We start from the raw sequence: 21,004 nt of genomic DNA, 5'->3' as shown, positions 1-21,004 counted from the left end.
CCTTTTGTGTTCTCCCTTCGTGTGTACGTCTGTGTATCCGCCAACAATGTTTATGCCCGTGTTCTTTGGTATGCCGACTGTAAAACGCGCACGCGCCTTCGTCCACTGTGAGTTACTGATTGCGAGAGAAAAGAGCACCTCTCCCTGAATATATTCCCTTTCCTATGTACGTGTGTGCTTTTACACACGTGGATGCGGCATTGTTTTCTCATCAAGCGATGATCGTACCTTCAATCTAGTCTAGTCTTTCACTGCGCCAAGTTTATAGGTGAAATAAATGTCGTTTCATGTTTATGACAGTTGTATACCTACATCACAGAAAGCGAACGATTGAATTTTTTGTATAATTTGACTCTAATCGGAGAAACAACTTTTTTACACAAGGTGTATTTTTGAGTTATAATAATAATTTTCAAAAAAATGAAAACGTTTTTACTACTGTACAGAATGAAATATCTTGTGGAAATACGAATAATATGAATATTTAATTTTCGTGTAAATTAAGTAGTTTAGGTAACAATTTATATGTGCATAAGAAACTTTTTGTCGCAAGATATTTTGAAAGAACTACGAAATATTTTGCATCATCAACATTAACAAACTCGAATTATTAGTACGATCATTTATCGAAGCCATATTGAGCAACATTCTTTTTCTGTAAAATAACATATTATTATCGTTAGTGTTATTACTATAATGATCGTCATTATTGTCATTGGGAGTGTTGCTTGGACATCTCATATTATGAGGATCACTCAGTTTGCTACAGGATAAAAGCCCGGAGCCGAGAATCTACAAGGCCTTGCGCTCATCACTATTCAATAATCTCACGGAATACTATTTTTCACTTTACTATAAATTTAGAGATTTCAACGCGTATGTTTCTTATTGCCTCGCAAGATACATGAGTAATGTAATACATAAGAAAGTAGTACACAAAAATATATATATTCACATATTTTTAAAATATTTTTGAACTTTTGATATTTTAGAGTGAAAAATTGCTAAAGATGAAGGAATATTTCAAATATCACTACAAGAATATGTAAAATGTCAACAATTATATTTTTTTTAAACTGAATTCTATTTTTATTATAAGTGCATAAAGACTGCAATTTATTTTTAACATTAAGATATTTTATAAGCTATTTTTTTTTTTTTTCGTTGAGGGTAGAAATTATACAGAAATGATTAAGAATGGATATAAATTTTCAATGTATTCATAAAAGAAACTTTAATAACTTGTAAATATTCTTAATTCAAGGAACGCTGATAAACATAATTTGAAATTATATAAGAATATTTTTCCTCTTTTTCCGTCCAATAGAAGATAATTACGCGTCCTATGTAAGCAGATAAGACTTTATGCTCGAAAACCCAAGACATAAATACGAGAATGAATGAAATTGCGGCAATTTGTAATAATGGAGTTTTAAAGGACACTTAATTATAGATATACATATCGATTCTATCAATTAGTTTAAGTACAATGGTAAATTTACGAATGAAAAGTTATATGGATATATAAGTGGATTGCGCCGAAGAGAATATTTTTCTCTCTCGAACCTCTCTCTTGGCTAGTAGATGCAAAGAAGAAGAGCCACTGTGTTGGCGGTTTGCCCTCTCTCTCTTCCGTTATGCATTCCTTATTACCTACATCCCTCATCCTCCCATTTCTTGTAGCAATTTCCGCAACCTTGCGCGAACGCAATATATTAAGATACTTATCAGCGGCCATTAATTTATAATGCCTTTAATTTAGATTATAATGATAATATCACTCTCTCTGCGCGTGTAGCACACAAGATTCACTAGTATTCAGAATAAAATATGCCTATGAGAGAGTAACTTCGATAAGAGTACATCCTTCGATCATTATCCCCGGGGGACAAATAATGGACTGTGGTATCAGACGCACGAAGAAGAAGGATGATACTGTTTCTCTCAACTCTCAGCGATGAAGAAGAGTCACTGTCTGTCGTTTCTTCCGTTTCTCGCAGCTCACCACGCACGCTCTTTATTACACCCGGGTTTCTCTCTACTGCCTCTACTTTCTAGCGCGGTTCCCGCGATTCTGTGCAGAGAGAGTCCGAGGAGAGGTTTTGGGGAGGGGTTATCATATTATGTCGAGTCACGAACTCGTTATAACACGGCAAGACAGATCGGCGCTATAAAACCACTCGGTTTTGGTTTAACCAAAGGGTGTACACGGCATAACTGGTTTACATTCCGCCACCTCTCTCTCTCTCTCTTTCTCTGTCCGTCTCTATCTCTCTCTGCACATTGTGTTTTCCGTAGCACCCAAGATTCGATTCTCTCATACAGATACGCGCGGTAGGTAGGTAGGTAGGTAGGTAGGTAGGTAGAGAGAAGCTTGGCGCGCGGCGCAGAGAAAACGAAATAAAAAAATGGCCATAGATGGGAGAGAGGAACCAGAAGGGGGTTGGAAGGAAGGAGAGAGGAACCGAGATGTGCGCGAAAACACAATATAAAAGAGGAAGGATTGGCCGTGTGCCGCGAGAAAAAGGAAATATGGAATTGACGGATATAAAAACAAAACGGGGAAGATAATGAGTGTGGGGAAGTGTACAGGATAGAGGATGGGCGTAGGGACAGCGAAAGACTGGAGTAAAAACACTGGAGGAGAAGATAGAAGGAAAGCCTATGCGGTATATAGCGTACTTGGCGAGCTAAAAAGAAGGATGAAGTATACGAAGGCATAATGGAGGAGGAAGAAGATGGCACCCCTGAAGGAATTAGGAACTAAGTAGAGACACAGAAAAACGAATAATAATAACGCGCGGAGGAGGAAAAATGTACAAAGGGGAAGGAACAAAACAGCGGCTTTCATTTTTAACCTGTTCGAGGCATATTTCACAAAAAAAGGGAAGAGAAAGCGGGAGAAGGGAATCCAACCCCCACCCAAAATTCATTCCCTACCGAAACCGGCATTTTCGTTTCACGCAAATTTCAAGTTCCGCCGGTAAATTGGCGTTTAGCTCTGTGTTCAGAGCTCTTTCTCCGCGAGAAGATTTTGGACGATCGCATCCCGGACGGACCCGATATTTCGTTCCGAGGAACCAGTTCGTGACCTTGTTATTATCACAAGTCCGTTGCAAAGTCATCACTCGTCGGTTGGATCCGAGAGATATGCGTGTCATGAAACGTCCGCACGCGGGACGCGTGTAAACGTAAACGGCTCGGGAAGGGAAAGAGAGCGAGCGAGAGAGAAAACGTGAGAGATGTAATTTTAGTTTACGGCGAGTAAGTAATGAGCGATCGACAGTCTGGAATACCAATTTCGATGCATGATGATGCAGCGGCACATAGGGCCACACGGTATCCGCATATTATATTATGCGCGCATATACACGTAACATCTCGTTGTACGAACGCGTCGATACGGGAAATTACAGGATACACTGCGGGGGGTGGCGGAGGGGGGGATGTCGGAAAGAAGGGGGAAAAAGGGAAAGGGAGCTTCCGCGAGATACAATACTTAGATTAGACTCGTTGTACGTCGAAACGGGAAATGGGTCGCGAAACTTGTTTACGAATAAGCACTCGTATCATATGTTTTACTCGCTATATCGATCCAAGACATTTCAAAGGAGGTTTACCCAGTCGAAGCTGTCATTGATCCGCCAGCGAGAAGGTGTCCGATGAATATGCTCTATTTGAGGAATCCATTTTTTAACGCGGCGAACAGAGAGAGAGAGAGAGAGTAGAGAGCAAAATACGATGGCGGATACGTTCGGGTGCAAGAGCTAAGGAATCCGCGCCGAGGTGCGGCGGCATGTTGCAACAACCCCGAGGGTGGGGCGATTTTATCGCTTGCGCGCGCGTCGTTTTTAATTTTTATCAAACGGACGATAAGGACGAAAAGAGAAAATTGCTACTTGGAAGATACATCGTCCGGGAAGGATACTCTACACCGAAGCACTGATTATGCCGCGCGTGTGGTAGGAGCGCTCTGAAAGAGGTGTGTTTCCATCCCCTTTGCTCCCTCCCCGTCTCTCTCTCTCTCTCTCTCTCTCTCTCTCTCTCTACATCCCTCCCAAGTTACGTAAGGCACGAGAGGAGAGATATTCGTGGCCGAACACAAAAGCTGACGAACGGATATATACCCGGGAGATTATCACCCCCTTCCACCCCCACGCCGAGGCTTCGATTCGAATCGCGTTTGTGGAACTCGCGTTTATGTTTTTTTTTCTTCTTTCGCCGGCACATTTCTTCTTCTCCTCTTCTGTTTGCGCGCATGTGCTGACTGCGGCGCGATTCTAACTGCACTCGCACAACTGGCCGCCCGTGTGTGCTGCGCCGTAAATCTTCGTAGGCGGAGCGCGCAATGTATATCCGCGTCGATACTTGTCCCGAGATCATGTGTGCGCGGACTCGGTTCCCAATCAACCACCTCGCTCACGTGACGGATACTCGCAACATCATTTCTTTTTTTCCCTCGATTGATTAATAATTTTGTAAACAACCCCCTCTATGACTCCTCCTCTTGAAATCGTATTATTCTAAAGTCGAACGGATAATTAAAAAAATAATAGAAATGCAATGACGTAAGGGAGAAGGAGAGTAATTTGTGAAGTGAAACTTTGTAATCTCTTCTCCAGGCGCGCACTGTCGAGGAAACGTATAATGTAATAATTTCACTTCTTCAGACATAAACTTCAGTTTTGCCATTACGGCTCTCTCTCTTTCTCTTTTAATGTATATTCTCTTGTCACCACAGAAGTGTAATCTAAGCGCGATTGATGAAGACAATCTGCTGAAGAGAAGAGATTTGAACTAATGAATACGCGCGCACAATTTTCTCCCTCTTTCTCTCTCTCTCTTTTTCTCTATAAGAAATCGGGCGATGAAATCGATGAGCGATCGAAATCGATGAACCATCGACGGCGGATTGAGTTGGACTGGCGGGCATCTAGTAGATAGGTATCGGATTTGGATGGAGATTTCGTGGTAGAGGTTCTCTAAAGGTAACAGTTACGTTCATTGTCGTCGGCTTTTGGCCACTCATTTTATGACTTTTTCCGTAAAAAAAACCTAACGGTTTCTTCCTACCGCCGTTATAGGGAGAAAGAGGGAAGGAGAGAGGCACCATTTATTCAGTCAGGGAAGCGGTTGGATGTGGCTGGTTGCTCTGGTAGTATTAGTGGCATTTCGTGCCCGCGCCCTTCTCCTCGTGTCGTGTAAAATGACAGTATTGGAGGACGAACGTGCCGACGTGCCCGTCCCGCCAGTTTTATATTGCTGACCAAGGTATAAATTACACCGTGATATCCGAAATCTTACGTAAAGTTCTCTAGCAATTTATGTATTTACCGTGCGGCGAAGGAACTTTTAGTCCTTAGGCCTAAAATGTGGTCAAACACAAAGAAAACAAAATCCCGCATATATACCTTTGCTATATAATTATATTCTTTTTATTATATTTTCCGCGTTATTAGATTATTCATATTATATATTCGTACATTTATTTCTAATTAATAACACGTATCTGTCGTTCGTTAATTAACTCAATTGCAAATTAATTAAAGTATCATGTCTCTTGTATAATTTTTATTCGCGCAATGTTAGAACATTTAAATCGTTTATTATCGATTATTTTTATCAAAACGAGTCCCTGAGAGATTCCAGTTGCGTGTCGGAATGAAGTCCGAAGATAATTTTGAAAAACACGATCGCTCCAGTATGGAACGTATATAGGTACATGTAATATATAACGCGCAAGACTCGGATGCGAAACCACTTTTAACCGGCTTATAAATCAAACAAACAACTTGGCGCATTCCTAGAGAAAACCTGCTTCGTGAAGTAAAAATCTTGGTCGCGCTGCATCTGGTTGCCACATCAGCGTTTCTAATGAACAGTTCATAAAGCACGCGGACACCTATTGTATCGTATCGATGTAGTATCTTGTACGAGATTTAATTCTTATCGAGACGGAAAAGACTTACAAATCGATCTCCGCGTTAATTATATTCCCGTGAAGAGTGAGAAAGAGAATTACGCGTCATAAACAATTGTTACAAAACACAAGGAGATACGCATCGTCGTAAATAATAAAAATAACCACAGCGTGCAGTTTTCAAGTGACAAAAATGGTCTCGGAGCTCATTATATCTCGGTAAAAGGTAAATCTCACGCCGAATTAGATATTACCGTCGAAGACAGGACAAAGGACAGAGAGACAACGAGATGCAAAAACGTCGGAGGCGTGCAAAGGGCAGAGAGGACAGTAGCCGTAAATTATCGGAGCACTAATGGCGCACAACAAATGTTTGTCCGTACTTAAGCTCGTAATGTCGGTTCGCGAGCCGGCCTAATATCGTTCGTAGCGTTTAATAAATATGTCGTGATGGCAATACGTCATAACTTTTGTACATGTGTGCGCGCGTGAGCGGGACACATATATTCATGACAGTCGAGCAACGTGACGTCGTTGAGTTACATAATGCTCAACTCGAACGCTTAATCGCTACACAATGTTACAGACTAGCTGCATCTCTCTCCCTTTCTGTCTCTGTCTTTCTCTCTCTCTCCATTCTTCTGTCTCTCTTTCTCTTTAACACACTCTCTACGCATACTGATAAAATAGGCGCACGTGACGAATACGTAATTTCACTACAAACGCTCCGTGCATCGTACATTTTCATTAGCACAAAAAGCACTTCCAGATTAGAATCTCGGTACGTTTTGCAGATTGCTCATTCATCGTTTCATTGACGTAATTGTGAGTCAATTGTAAAGGCTTTCTCTTCATCAATCAGTTAATTCATTAAATTTTTTTACAAAAAATTGTGTCAACGGCATCGTTTTTATATTTACTTGTTTATTGAAATAATTGAAAAAATGGTGTCATATATATCACGGACGTACAATATATCTGTATAGATTGAATCGGAACTTAGTTTAGGCATTTACCGCACAGCTAGTAAAGGTCGAACACAAATGGTAGGAACGTCAGGGGCATAATTTATCTGTCTACAACTTCCCGACCTTTCAAAAGACGTTGCTGAGCGAAAACTTCTTAATTTTAAAGTTCCCTTTGCCTCTTTCTGTCCTACTCGATATAAATGTACGTCTTCAGCTTTTGAATTTCTCGGCACACGATTCTCAACCAAGATATATTAGAAAAGATTATGTAATGAGTCATCTGTCTCTTATTTTATAATACATTTAAAAATAAATTGTGAAACTTTCGTGGAATAAACTTAATAGTTGTTTATTATATAACAGCAAATTAAAGAAAATGGATATTATCTAATAATTATCACCAGAACTCTTGTAAGAATATAAAATTCATTAATTTTCATATCTTGATAAAAATAATCATTGCAATAAATAGAAAATATTATGCTATATTTTATATAATGTTCTTTAAATAAGTTAAAACACAATAAATTTTCTTAACTAATACAATTATATATTGTATAATAATTTATAATTTTTATAAGAAAAATAGTACACATAATAGTATGAGAAAGAAAAAGAGAATTTCTTGATGTTTATTTTCCCAATTTGTGGTTACGTCTAACCTCTGAGTCGTAAGTTTTAAATCATGTTGGTAAGATTGTTGAAGACTTACAATGTTCTCTCAATAATGGAGGTAGTAGTAAAGGTATTGTGGTCAGGTCGGGTAGCCAGGGTGGCAGGTGCTGTCCGTAATGGCCGCCCATCGACGCGGACGAGAAGAACGGTGGGCAAGGTTTGTCGGTGCAAAAAGTGCTGTATAAGAGTTATGTGAACGCGGAAGATTATTGGCAGTATCAACCGACCCGATTATATCGTTGTGTATTAATTGAATATTGACGCGCCGAGGTCTGCTTCGCAGATGGTACGTGAGACGAAAGGAGAATAAGAAACAGGCTCAGGAGAATATCGCTTCGGAAATATTTTTTGTCAGTCCGGCGACTCGATTAAAACAACGAGTACCTTATAAGCCGGATGACGCCATCAATAATTCTTCGCTGCTTCTTCGCGTCGCGACAATAATATAAAGTTATATTAATTAGAAAAAATGTGTCTTTTTACATAAAGTGTTTAAAAAATTTTCCTGGTATTTATAAAATAGCCCAAAGGATATTTTGCTGAGAAAATGACAAACCTACTTTGAAAAAATAATGTAAATTTATATTGACATATAGTCAATATGACATAATAGTGATTCGAAAATATTGATCGAGAAAGCCAAAATAAAATTAATCGTAATATGTTATTATTCCAGTAAATACCTACTTAGATAAGTGATGTATAATTTTTTAATAATATTTCTTTATCCATGAGTGACAATCAAGAGTCGTGAAAAACGTGAACATAAGTTTTTTGATTCAATTATTTTACTATATACCCGTCTTTCCCTGCGGCCACAACTAGACATGGCCTTTGTGTCTGGCGGTATAGTCGTTCCGATCGCCGAGCAACTAAACACATTCTTCATACCTACGAAGAGCACGGCCGGTCCAAAGTATGTATTATCTTAGCCTAGAGCAAAATATATGTATATAGACAACTTTAGCCTATATATAGATTTCTACCTCGTCAATGCCAGATTCCTAATGTATGCTAATCATTAAATAATCTATAACTATTTCAATAATAAATATTTTTAATTCCATGTAAATCATTAAAAAATGTTTGATCAAGAACTTCATAGATAAGTGTGTTTAAAAAACTTTTTGACGAATTTTTGCTATATGTCAAATCTCTGAATAAAATCGTGAGACTTAATGGCAAATTAATTTCAATTTTTAATTTAAATTTTCAATTCCAATTTTTAATTTTACCACCGAAATGTTTCAAAAAGAAATTTTGATAAAGATATGAGAATCACGTAGATAATTATGCTTAAAAAACTTCTTGAAAAATTTTTGTTATATATCAAATCTCTGAATAAAATCGTGAGATTTAATGAAAAATTAATTTCAATTTTTAATTTCATCTTTCAATTCCAATTTTTAATATTATCACCGAAATGTTTGAAAAAGACATTTTGATAAAGATACGAGAATCATGTAGATAAGTGTACTTAAAAAATTTCTTGAAGAATTTTTGCTATATGTCAAATTTCTGAATAAACGATGAGATTTACTAAAATTGAATAGTAAAATAGAACAAACTCATCAGGAAAAACGTGTACCTTTATTTTAAACAATGTTAGAGAAATCTGATCCTTAATTAATTGATCGAAACGCGAACGCTGACAGTATGTATGTATACATTCGCAACCGCAAACGATAACTTCTGCGGTATGAAATTTGCAAAACGAGACGGGAGATAGCGTACGGCTGTTGTAGGCTGTATATAAAATCGGGCTAGCTCGTACGAATCGTACATGCGAACAGCTCGTTCATCAAATTGAGAACCCTGGTAGAGGCAACTGCTGGCGACGCGACGTACCGATCAGTACCTCAACGCCTCGGCGCGTGTTACGCTTATGCTCACGCATATCCACCTGCTTCTGTTTTTTCCTCATTATAATTCCTAGACGCGAGGAATTCATACGTAACTCCTTGCGAAGGTTACGGCTAATGAGATGCGTCTTGGCAGACGACGTTTAGATGAAACTGCAATACGAGTTAGACACAATAGAGTGCAATAAAATTAAACCGAAGAAAATAGCAAGAAATAGAGGCTGATCATTCTTCTTTGTAATGAGGACTTTCACGTTGGTCTTGCTCGAAATGTACCTGATATCTGTGGAAATCAAATCGGATCTTCCGACACACTAGGAATCGATCAAACAATTTCGGTAATTCCGTTTCGACTGTACGCACTATCTATTCTATCTAAAGTTAGAACTGGTACTATTTTTATTACGTCAAACTATTCAAGGTATATTCGATCAGACAGATATTTATTCGAAATATTTAATAATTATTTTATTACTTATAAAAAAAGGAAAGACTGGAATAATAATAAGAGCGAGATCTGCATAATAATAACAAGAATAATAATAACAAGCTTACTGAAAGTCCTTCGAGAGGCACCATGCGGGTTAAAATTACTAGTTACGAGAGGAAGAAGCGAGACGTGGGACAAGACGCGAGCGATACGATCGATCAAAGATTATACCTTAAGTCGGGCTACGTATAGAGCGAATAGCGTGATTGGTCGCAAGGCGATGCTTAAATTAAAATGCGAAAGGTACGCGAGAGATGTACATATCGTACTTGTATACACACCGTCTTGACTGATGGCGCCGAGGTTGTACTTTAAAATTAGTCTACCTCGCTGAGTACAACATTAATTTTTCGATCGGTCGACTTGCAATGATATTACATCGCAATAATCATGAAAATTATTGCGTTCTCGCTAATCGCTCGTGATGCCGATGTTTTTGTTTCATATTTTTACGCGCCCGTTTCAATCACACATAATTATTTAACACCACCAACATAGTTTCATGAACAAAAAAATCGAAAAACATATGGATAATTAAATATTATGACTTTTCAATTGTGGTAATAATTGCAGTTCAGCAAAATAAATACATTTCCGTTTACGTAAAAGAATGATACGAATATTCTCGATAAAACTAATTAATGATTGCAAAGGAAAGAGATTTGTGCAAATTTTGATTTAATTATTTTAATGATAATTATAACCAAATTATTTGGAACTTTCTTATACTTTTTACTTATTTCTTACTAGTATATTTCGTTCATTAATTAATTTTCTTTTCAGTGATAAAAATTGCACATAAGTATGAGATATATATTTAGCATAAGAAAAAATGCATAAATATAAATCACATAATGAATGAAAAAATAATAATAAAATAAAAAATATATATCTAACGTTTGTTTACGACTTTTAAATTTTGACATTTGTATGTTTCAGACATATTCATTACCAAATATGAGATGCACGACGATGATATGTTACAAAAGGATTTTTGCAATGAAAACGCCTCGAGGGGCATCGACTTGCATTTCATTTCTACCTGCTTTCCCCTGCCATCAAAGAATGCACATTGCAACTAAAGAGCGCGCATTTTTAAGAAGACCCCAATGTTTTTCGGTTGAACAGTACCGTAGGAGAGCGGCGGGCGTGGAGAAGGGAAAAAAGGGCGTAGTAAGTCATACGGAGAGGCTCGTACGTCATACTTCATCCGGGCCAACGGAGCAACACACATGGAAAGGGCTCCCCCCATATTCGAGGAACGCATTCACTTGGGCTCTTTAGGTCGCGCGGCTCGATAGTGTGAGTGGCCTATACGTTACGTGTGCCTGAATATTTCGTACACCTTTATACACATGGAGGAGAGATCCCGAACCACTTGATCACCGGTGTGCAACATGCACGCCTATACTCGACGCGTATCCGTCACATAATCCTTTAATAGAGTACGCAAAAATTGATTTTAAAATACGTGTTGGTACGCAAAGGCAAGTCTGTATGGATGAACGCCCTTTTTTATATTGTATTCTCTCCATCATATATTATATATTGTATTACATTTAGCGATTCCCTTTTATATTTTATTTTTAATTATACAAACAAATGAAAATTAATTATTTCGATAAAATATTTCGATGAAAATAATAAACTTAGAATAACCATCAGACGTATATTTACAAGAATAAATTATTTGTTTATTCAGTTGTTTAAATAATATATTATTTTTTTAATAATATATTCATTTTATAAATATATAATAATGATGCATCAATAGATCGCGCGAGGAAAAACTTTGAATTTACATGTAAGACAATACTCCGATATGTTTCCCTGTGAAAGGGGAATCCTACATCGGAGCTGATTTTCGTCGATACGGGGGTAGAGTACTGCATTGCCGACAAGCCTCGTAAACGGCCATAGTAGCAAAAGCGTGGAGGTTTCATGAGAAGGAGGGATAAACGAGTAGAGCCACGATTTCGTTGTCGTAAACGTCAAAGTTACGGTTACAGCGTTGTTCCTAGCTGCTTTATATTGAACGAGGTTGCTCCCCGAGGTACGTAACACCTACTCGCAGCCGTCGTATTGTAGAAAGTAGTGCTACTACTCCTTTCCAACTCCGGGAGCGACGCAACAACGCGGGCAACCACGTGGCTTTTACGCGGGAATCCGGTGAAGGAAATCAAGGTTCGTTGAGTACTTCTTTGGCCGTATCGCGCGCACAATTGGATTGAGTACTCGAGTGATATCAATTTTCTTTTTTGATTCTCAGTATTTTCGAATTTATTACATTAAAATTAATTGCTTTTTTTCCTGACAAAGACTATTTGTCGGAGATAATCGTCAAATTAGATTTTTTTTAGATAACTTTCTTTAAACATATCAGAAATAAAGAATGCACATTTTAGAAACGGAAGCTACAGAGCTATCGTTAACGGTGTGTCCATCGGGCATATTTATCTTGATTAATATGCCTGTATCAGGTTATCGCGCGACCCTTAATGTGACTTTAAAAAGGACCATTTTTCAGATCTGTACCGTAAAAGAGGCTCTCTCTCAATAGGCTTGAATGAAGCGATGCCTAAATAGTACCCCAACCTCTATCGTCGCGCCCTCTAATTACCCTGTAGACGCAGTCAACCCCTCAATGAGAAGTGATAAATATTGTTCGCGTTTGAGTGTATCCTGAGAAAGTGATCCAGCTCTATAAAGGAAGATATACTTCTCATTGAATATTGCTAAGTTTTAAAGACAATTTACTCATGAAAAAATATGTCCTGAACTTATAAATCTCTTCTAAATTTAAAATTTTAATTTTAATTAACTTTTTTGCATTGTAAAACTAAACCAATTTTCTTATTATTTAATGTGTATATATGTATATATAATATTAGTTAATATAACACTTATTAAATAATTAATAAAAAAAGATAATGAGAATACACGCATAAATTTTAACATATGTAAACTAATGTTAGGCAGATATAAAAAATAATAAAATGAAATATTTATTTATGGCTGACTTAGAATTTCTTCTAATAATCATTAATAATAATAATAATTATGTACAAATATTATTACTGCAGTGTAAATTAATTAATGTATATTATACAAGGCATTAAAAAAATTAAAGTAGATAAAAGGAAAAAAGTAAAAATAAATAAATAGAAAAGTAATAGTTAATTAATTTCTTATTATAACAAGAAACAGTAGATGTCCTAAATAACTTTTATATAATTTATGAAACATACGTGTGTCTATTTATAAAAACTGGAAGACGCAACAATACGTAAGGAAATTATATCCTTCATGAAAAACAACTTGTTGCAAGTGTAGTAGACGTGTTTCTTTTAATATCTGATAACATAAAACAGAGACACGCCATGCTTATGTATAGCTTTCATATTTATATAAATTAAACATCGCTCGCGCAATAGTTTACAATATACTTGCGATACACACACAAATACAATTAAAAGTGCGATAAATTAAGCGACAGATGTAGTATTTTACTGGCATGCATTCTAGGTATATAATTACCATTGCCAAGAAAGAGAAAGAGAGATTGAGAGAGAATATTTGAAGAAGGAACATAGAGAACAATGAGCACAAATGCTTATACATCAATTTTTAGCATTTGGCAATAGCTGTAAGCGATAAGACTTATGGTCTATTATTATTGTGTCGTATAGTACAATTTATATCAATTTTTAATTCTAATGTAGTTACATTCCATATCATGTATTTGTGATATTTAAAAAAATGTGAATTATATATATAATATAGATAATAATAAAATGTATACAAACGTGATGAAAGTTTTCGATATTAGAAATATGCCATATTCTTATATGTACATCTTCTAATCAATTGTTTGAAATATACGATATCACGGAAATTGTAATAAATTTTCTGCAATTGATGTTATAAAAATCAACTCGTAAATGATTGATGTGATTAGCGACATAAATTGATGACTCCATATTTAACCTTAATCTATCTCGGAAATAATCGATCGATAATTGCTGTACCAATAAATTTTCCTGCCCGCCCGATTGTGCCAACAAATACTGAAAAGAACTTGATAGAAAGTGTGAAATGAGTCAACGACTTTCAATTCGCGAATGCATAGAACCTGTTATACGAGTATGCGACCGATCAATTGCTTTTTCTCATTCCTGCGATTCCTTCTACGAGCACTACATTCCATGTATCATCGCGGCAATTTGCAACCCATAATCAATGATCCAAAACACCTAATTGGTTCAAAGATAAATGTGATCGGGAGGTATAGTTTCTTTAAATTTAAATAGGGAAACGAGATATACATACACGCATAAAGTACTATTTCAAGTTTCTTCAGTGACTCAATTTGCACATTATTTAATTTACAAACTAAAAAATCATAACGATATAAAGTTGACGATATAAAATATATATGTATACGTGTAATCAATTAGAAATTTATTAAAAATTATATATTTTTTATAAAAAATAACTCGCGTATATAGTATTATAGAATTAACTGAATAATATCTAAAATGGCTCTTAGGATATAATTTCTTTCCTAAAATCTCTTGTATAATCGAAGATAAAGAAAAAAATGTCTGACCTTTAATCCGGACCGAAGAACGCGGGAAGGAGATTCCTGCCGACAAAAATGAAGCGGCTTGGAGCAAAGAAAAAAGAAAGGGATAGTAAAAAGAACTATACTAGCTAGGAATCTAGGATCTCAGCTGAGCTGTGGTAAAAGAAAACACTCTGACCGAAAGTGTTATAGAACCCACGAGGCCTTGATGATTATATATCTACCAACGGCAAAGCAGAAGGTTATTCGAGAGTGTCTTTCTCTCTCTCTCTCTGTTTCTCCTCTCTCTCTCTCGTAATGAAAAGGACAAAGACATCGCTAGAAACAGCTGACTACCGGAATTCGGGGTTCCGGTGGGGTGAGTACAGTGGGGAAGGCACTTGAACCCCCAATTGGACGAGGACTTCCCCATTATACCCGGCGTACCCAACGATTTTACACGCACTTGACTCCATTCTACCTATCTACCAGACATAATTTTGCCAAGATACACGGCCGATTTTCCACGACATAGCCCGCGCGCGTTGACATTACATACGTGAAAATGAAAAACTCATAAAACTTACATTTCGTATACGAAAAGGTAGGGTAAGACTAGCAATTTAAAAGCAATCATATATATCTAGAATGTCGCAGTAACGATTGTACAATTGCGAACGGGGAGCGGTTTCTCGTGCAAAATAAATAAAAAATGTAGACATGAATTTGTTTTCTATATGATTTCGTTTCCTCGAGAACATCGATAAAAATATATTTTCGCTCAATATATTTAATTATAGATTTTTTTTCAGAAACAAAACTTTGCTTGAAAAAATTTCATTCTACGCTTTCTATTTATTTTTGCAAGAAAAATTATTACAAAATTATCATGCCCATGATAACATAATTTTTTGTCTTATAAATAAACATATATTTATTTGATTTTTATGTCATCATTATATGTGTGATAATACTACTATTATACATAAGATAATAATTTACCCATTCGGCAAATTATACTTAGAAAAATGTCGAATAAAATAAATTTTGAAATACATATATTAATAACAAATAAACGCGGTGTTTTTTATTGCCAATCTTTGCTATGCATTTATTTTTATTACTATATATATTCGATCAAAAGACAATAGCAATGGAATGTTTTTAGTTTTGTCAACGATTATAAATCTGCGATCTCGGGTTTCACGATGGACATGTGTCGTATTTCAAAATGACGTACAAATAGACTTCGCGAAAAATTTCATCGCGTTCGAATGTAGTGGCGCCATGATAAGCTATATTCGACGAGCAGGACATATCTACGCCTTCCGCTTTTTTTTATACACGAAGGGACGATGAAATAACTCATGTTGTTTACGCAACAGAAAATTTTTCATCCGTTAAAATTTTTTATCCGTTCGCGACGAGAGAAACATTCTATTCCATAATCTCGTTCTAGACAACTTCTATAGGTAATTTGATCGCGTGGAAGCAATTTTAACAATTTAGTCCGGTATAACCAGACGGGCGAGCCTGATCCACCACGCCTTCCCGACCACGTGGCTCCCCACATTTCCCCTAACCATAGCGGCTCCTATATTTCATCGCGGCTGTTATGATAATAGTCGTATAAGAGAGCATTTATGAATGCAAACTCACCTGCTATAGCCATCCAGGGATAGAAGGTATGGTTGGCAGTAGGTTGCTGATGTAGTTGCGTGGCGACCGGTTGACTCGCGGACGAGTTTAAACTGCAGGTGTTCCAGGACGAAGTAAGGGATCTTGACGAACTGTTGTTACCGGGACTCGATGCCGGATCACCGCCTACGAGGCCACCGTAGCTACTAACCCTTGTACTCTCTGGGGTACACGCGGAAGGACGTACGACCGAATTACTCTGGCTGTTCGCTCCCGAGGTCGCTGACCAAACGTCCTTGACGTTTGCTGCAGCTGCCATCACCGCGGCATAACCATTTTGATGCGTTGACGTTTGATCTTGTTGTTTACAGTCTTTCGTCGCTGTTGTTGAATACGATGATGTGGTGTGACCGGTTGCTTCAGGTGTCGTAGAATAAAGCTTGCAGGCCGTCGCAACGCTCGCGTCATACGGTGAATCTTGAGGTGGTCTCGTGTTGCTTCCACCGCCCGGGTGTATCCCCAACGAAGAGGACGCATGATGATGATGTTGCGCTGAGGCGTAATGCGACATACCTAATCCGAGTGGAAAGCTTCGATACGCCGCAGTAGCCGGATCATGATGTTGACTCGCCGCCCCTGTTTGATGATGGTGGCTTCCGTAGAAGCCGCCTGCGGTCTGTTCAAAGTACGAGTTCATTATCCCGGGTATTTTGAATCACTTGCACTAAAACACCGGCACTCAAAAAAAGAGACAGCGGAAAAGTAAGTCAAGATTCAAGCGGGCTTACATGAAGCAAGCGCGGCTAGTCAAATTTTTCATTAGTCCGATTTGACAATCTCACACTAACGTCTTCGTATCGAATGAGAGCTAAGTTCGACTCTCTTAAATCACGTTATCGAGCTACTACGATAAAATATAAATATTGAAAGAAACGACACGTTGTGTACGCGAGAGCGATGACAGGTGACAGTGTTGACAAAAGGTAAATAAACATGTGTGGTACTTAATTGTTTTTAAATGGCTATAAAAGTCATCGACACGTATAGCCGGTTATATACCGAGAGTGTCAATGTCAGTAGGCCGTAGGAGTATAATTCAGAATGGGTTTCATGACAGCGGTGGGGACTTTTATGGTCTTGTTATGGTTACCGCTACGCGACGAACGGAGCATAAAACCGTGGTTTGAACTGTAGAAACAGGCGATGATCGTTAAGCCGTTACGATGTAATAAACTTAGGTAATAAGACGGGCTATAAAATCGCCTGTGGGTTTTCTCTACCGCGTGCGCGCCGGACGACGGGTTTTGGTCAGCCGGCACGCGACAACCACCCTCGCGGGGCGGTTCTCTCTCTTTTTCTTTCAAAATGTACAATTGGCGCGATCGGTCAGGTCAGGTCAAGGCCTGTCTTGAGTTCAAGCCGGTCAATCTGTCACGAGATGTCAGGGGGTGACTTCGCCAGTTCGTTCGCACTGCACTAGCACTTGTCGTATTGCGACTTCGCTGATGACTGTGAGAGTCCGAGTCTAGAGTACGATGGAGATTGTAACGAATCACGGTATGCCAGTGCGGTGGTCCACGGCACACTACCGCTTTTCTCGCGCCCCGTGTACCGCCACTCTGTACCGTCGTCCGTCTCTTGCTCGCTCGTTCACCTCGTTCCGTCTCTCTTCCTCCTAGCCGACTTCTCTCGCGTTCTCTCTCCCGAGCTTCCTTCTCCGTCCGACTAACGGTCGTCCCTCCTCGAGCTCTCTCTCTCTATCCTTCTCTCGCTCTGTCACGGTCGCTCCTTCCCATTCGTGCGGTTATCGCTTCTCACTCGCGCGTACTCTTCCTCCGGAGTACTACGTCCTAACGGAGATCGCAGTGCTATCATTCCTCTTTGTCTCTCGCATACCATCCCCCTCCTGGTGCGAGCTTTCGCGCTCTGTCTATCGTCGTTGTTGTCCCCCCCTCTTTCCACCCCCAATGTTTCCCCCCACAATTGCTTTCTCACCCTCCGATTCTGTCTCGCTCCACCTCTCGACGATATTCATCCTCTCCCTTCCATTCGATCTATCCTCTCCCTCTTTCTCGCAATACGATTCCTCAGCGCCCCCTATCGAGCGTTCCAGTAACTCAACGACGTACCGCCAGATTAAATTCGTACTCGCTCGCCGTGCGCGTCACGTTTGAGGCGCGCGAGCAGATAAGACGGTGTGAAGAAAGGAAGAGGAAAGAAATGCTAGTCGCGACGCGAAAGAAAGGGAAGAGATGAGAAATAGGAAACAGAGAGGGATGAGAAAACGCGCAAAGAGACACAAACGGATAAGAAGGGCGGGGAAGAGAGGAGAGAGAAAGAGGGAGGAGGATAAAGAGAGGAAAAGAAAGAACGTTATGCGCAATTGTAACAGCTAAGAGCGAGACGAAGGAGAGTGAGCGCCGTCGCGATAGTGGACGAAGAGGGAGAATGCGCCGCTAAGGGAGGAGGTTATACTTAAGGACCAATCAGAATTGAATTCGTCACGAATACCGTTCCACTACGGCACGAAAGTTCCTACGCCGTGCGAAAGTAGTTCCAAGTCGGAATGACGCCCATGAGCAGCTAGGCCCCGCCCCGCTCATCCCCACCACTGTCAAACCCGCGGGTTACACGCTGCTCAACGTATCTACCATGTGTATAGAAAAGAGACGGAGAGCAACCCGTGCGGCACGCGCGGTCACGCAACGCTTCTTGTCGTCTCTTTCTCTCCTTTCTGCTCATTCGTGGGGATACGTGCACCGCCATCTTTGAGTTCCGTAGCGAACTAACCTCGCCAGATCCATTCAGACATTCAAACGACCAACATCAACGAGCTACCTTGTGATTATCGTTATTGCGGTAGCGACATCGTAAATCCGCTATGATGTAGGATATAGCCTAATCGACAAGTCGTAGAGAGGGCAAACGAGTATACAGGCAGAGAAAAAGAGCGTTACAAGACATTTGAAATATATTTAAGAGATTATAGATGTAACTCCAAACTTAATGCCTGGAATCGAATAGTCTGACGTAAGTGTAAACGATAGGAAATGTTATCATGTCTTTTATGAGATGCGCGTTTTACGATGCAATTAGACAACAATCGCACAATTAAAATGTCGTAAAATAAGGCTTCGCAAAACCATGACAGTCGAGCAAGCAGCTCTTCATGGCGCGCGGCACGCTCTAGAGTATCGAGAGTGTTTATTGGGATGTAAATGTCGCTGGATTATCGTCCCCGCGATTCGCACCTCGTAAATTATTTCATAACGAGCCGAGTAATGCCCATCATAAGCTGCTCTCCAGGGCTAACCCTAGTTATTTGCTTACTCGTTCTTGCCTCACACTCACCATTATGAATGTTTGGGTTATTAGCCACCTGCTTTGCTGTCGCAAAAATACGAAGAGATAAAAGCATCTCAAAGACCTATGTCCAGTTTAAGTTTCGAGTGATTCTTTTTGCTTATCAAGTATTTTAATTGAATTGAAATCAATACGAGTGCAAAATAATGCATAGTTTATATATATTGGATCCTTATTATATAAATATATCTTCTCATACATACGCACATCAATCGCTATGCTAAAAAGAATTTGTAAATCACATAAAACAACATTTACTAAGCTTCCCCTTAATTTGATGGTGCCGTTGATGAAGAGATCTGATGCAGTTTTCGCTTTTGCGAGAATCCGACAGGTGGTAACCCGTTTGCTTGAAAATCATGACGGCAATAAACTTCGGTTTTATGACCACTTGAACAGAATCGTAAAAGTCAGGGCCTTTAAGCTTATAGCGTATAGAAGGGCGCGTGTCGAATATGGTGGGGGCGTGAAGGAGACCACCATGTGAATGGGGAAGGTGTAACAGGCCATATGGGGAACCAAAAATGGGCCTAAATACCTTTTTAAAACGATGCTCATACAACAGTAGATTAAAGAAAGAAACTCGTTTTGTGTCATATCGTTTTTAGAAAACCAAACTTTATGAACTTACCGAAAAAAATCAGTTTGTTCGCTATTCATATGCGTTATTACATTTTGTCAATTTCTGTTATTCTAATTTCAAATTATATATTATTTTATTGCATTAAACACTTCTTGCTTATTTACATGCAGTTTTTCATACAGAAAATTAGAAGTAAATGTTGAAGGATACAAATATGCAGAGATATCATTGATACCAAATTCATAGGGATGATGAACGTTCATTCTATATGAATCTCAAATAAAACCAAAGCAAAGAAAGACGATTTCGAAGGGGGGATTAGAGGGCGTAGCTACAACATCGAATTGAGAAGATGAACACGAAAGCGAAGGGGCCATTGCACTCAAGCGGGCGCGCGAGCCGAGCAAATATGCGCTCTTGCTAAACCAGCATTCATTCTTCATCGCTCTGGTGGTTTTGGCTTCTCTGGTTTTTTCCATGGTTCAACGCACTGTTTGAGCTCTCATTCTGATTGAATCTTCGTCCTTTCTCTCTATCAATTATTTCGCATATGTCTATTCATTTGGTCTGTAATGTCATCTTCGCTCTTTTTTTTCAATTAGGAAGGATCGCGCATATATTATCACAAACAGATGTCATAATTTTAAGATAAATACTGTTCTTATTATTATAGTCGCGCAAATCAGAGCTCGTAGCTTCAATATCGTAATCAAGGTATAAAATAAAAATAGTAAATTGAACCTTTTTTCGGAATAAAAGATTGTGCTTTGCATTAAAGTAATATAATAATTCTAAACAATTGACACTTTCTCGCGATAATAATTTTTCCAACTAGATATCGTTTTCTGTGTGTATATTGTATCTAAATATTATAATTAAATTAAAAAAGAATCTTATTGATTAAAGGCTCACTGCATATTGATCGGCAGCGCATCAGGAGC

General features: G+C 38.6%; 1 protein-coding gene and 1 long non-coding RNA gene across 3 annotated transcripts in view; one reads left to right on the top strand and one right to left on the bottom strand.

The window, feature by feature from the left end:
- LOC114940297 (uncharacterized) overlaps window positions 1–11,569 on the top strand; it is a 107,149-nt gene extending 95,580 nt beyond the window's left edge. For both annotated transcript variants that reach the window (XR_003821425.2, XR_003821423.2), the window contains one exon: window positions 10,855–11,569. This is a non-coding gene — a long non-coding RNA (uncharacterized LOC114940297). The remainder of the gene's footprint in view (window positions 1–10,854) is intronic.
- The window catches only part of Ubx (ultrabithorax), a 94,789-nt gene extending 76,816 nt beyond the window's left edge, over window positions 1–17,973 (bottom strand). The window contains exon 1 of the mRNA XM_029314895.2: window positions 16,139–17,973. Within this exon, the coding sequence (XP_029170728.1) occupies window positions 16,139–16,814 (676 nt within the window). The 5' untranslated portion in view covers window positions 16,815–17,973. The remainder of the gene's footprint in view (window positions 1–16,138) is intronic.
- Between the last annotated feature and the right edge of the window lie 3,031 nt (window positions 17,974–21,004).

The sequence above is a fragment of the Nylanderia fulva genome, unplaced genomic scaffold (assembly GCF_048542155.1).
Source record: "Nylanderia fulva isolate GAGA-0341 unplaced genomic scaffold, ASM4854215v1 Scaffold16, whole genome shotgun sequence".
NCBI classification, from domain to species: domain Eukaryota; kingdom Metazoa; phylum Arthropoda; class Insecta; order Hymenoptera; family Formicidae; genus Nylanderia; species Nylanderia fulva.
This window is presented reverse-complemented; position numbering and strand designations above follow the sequence as displayed.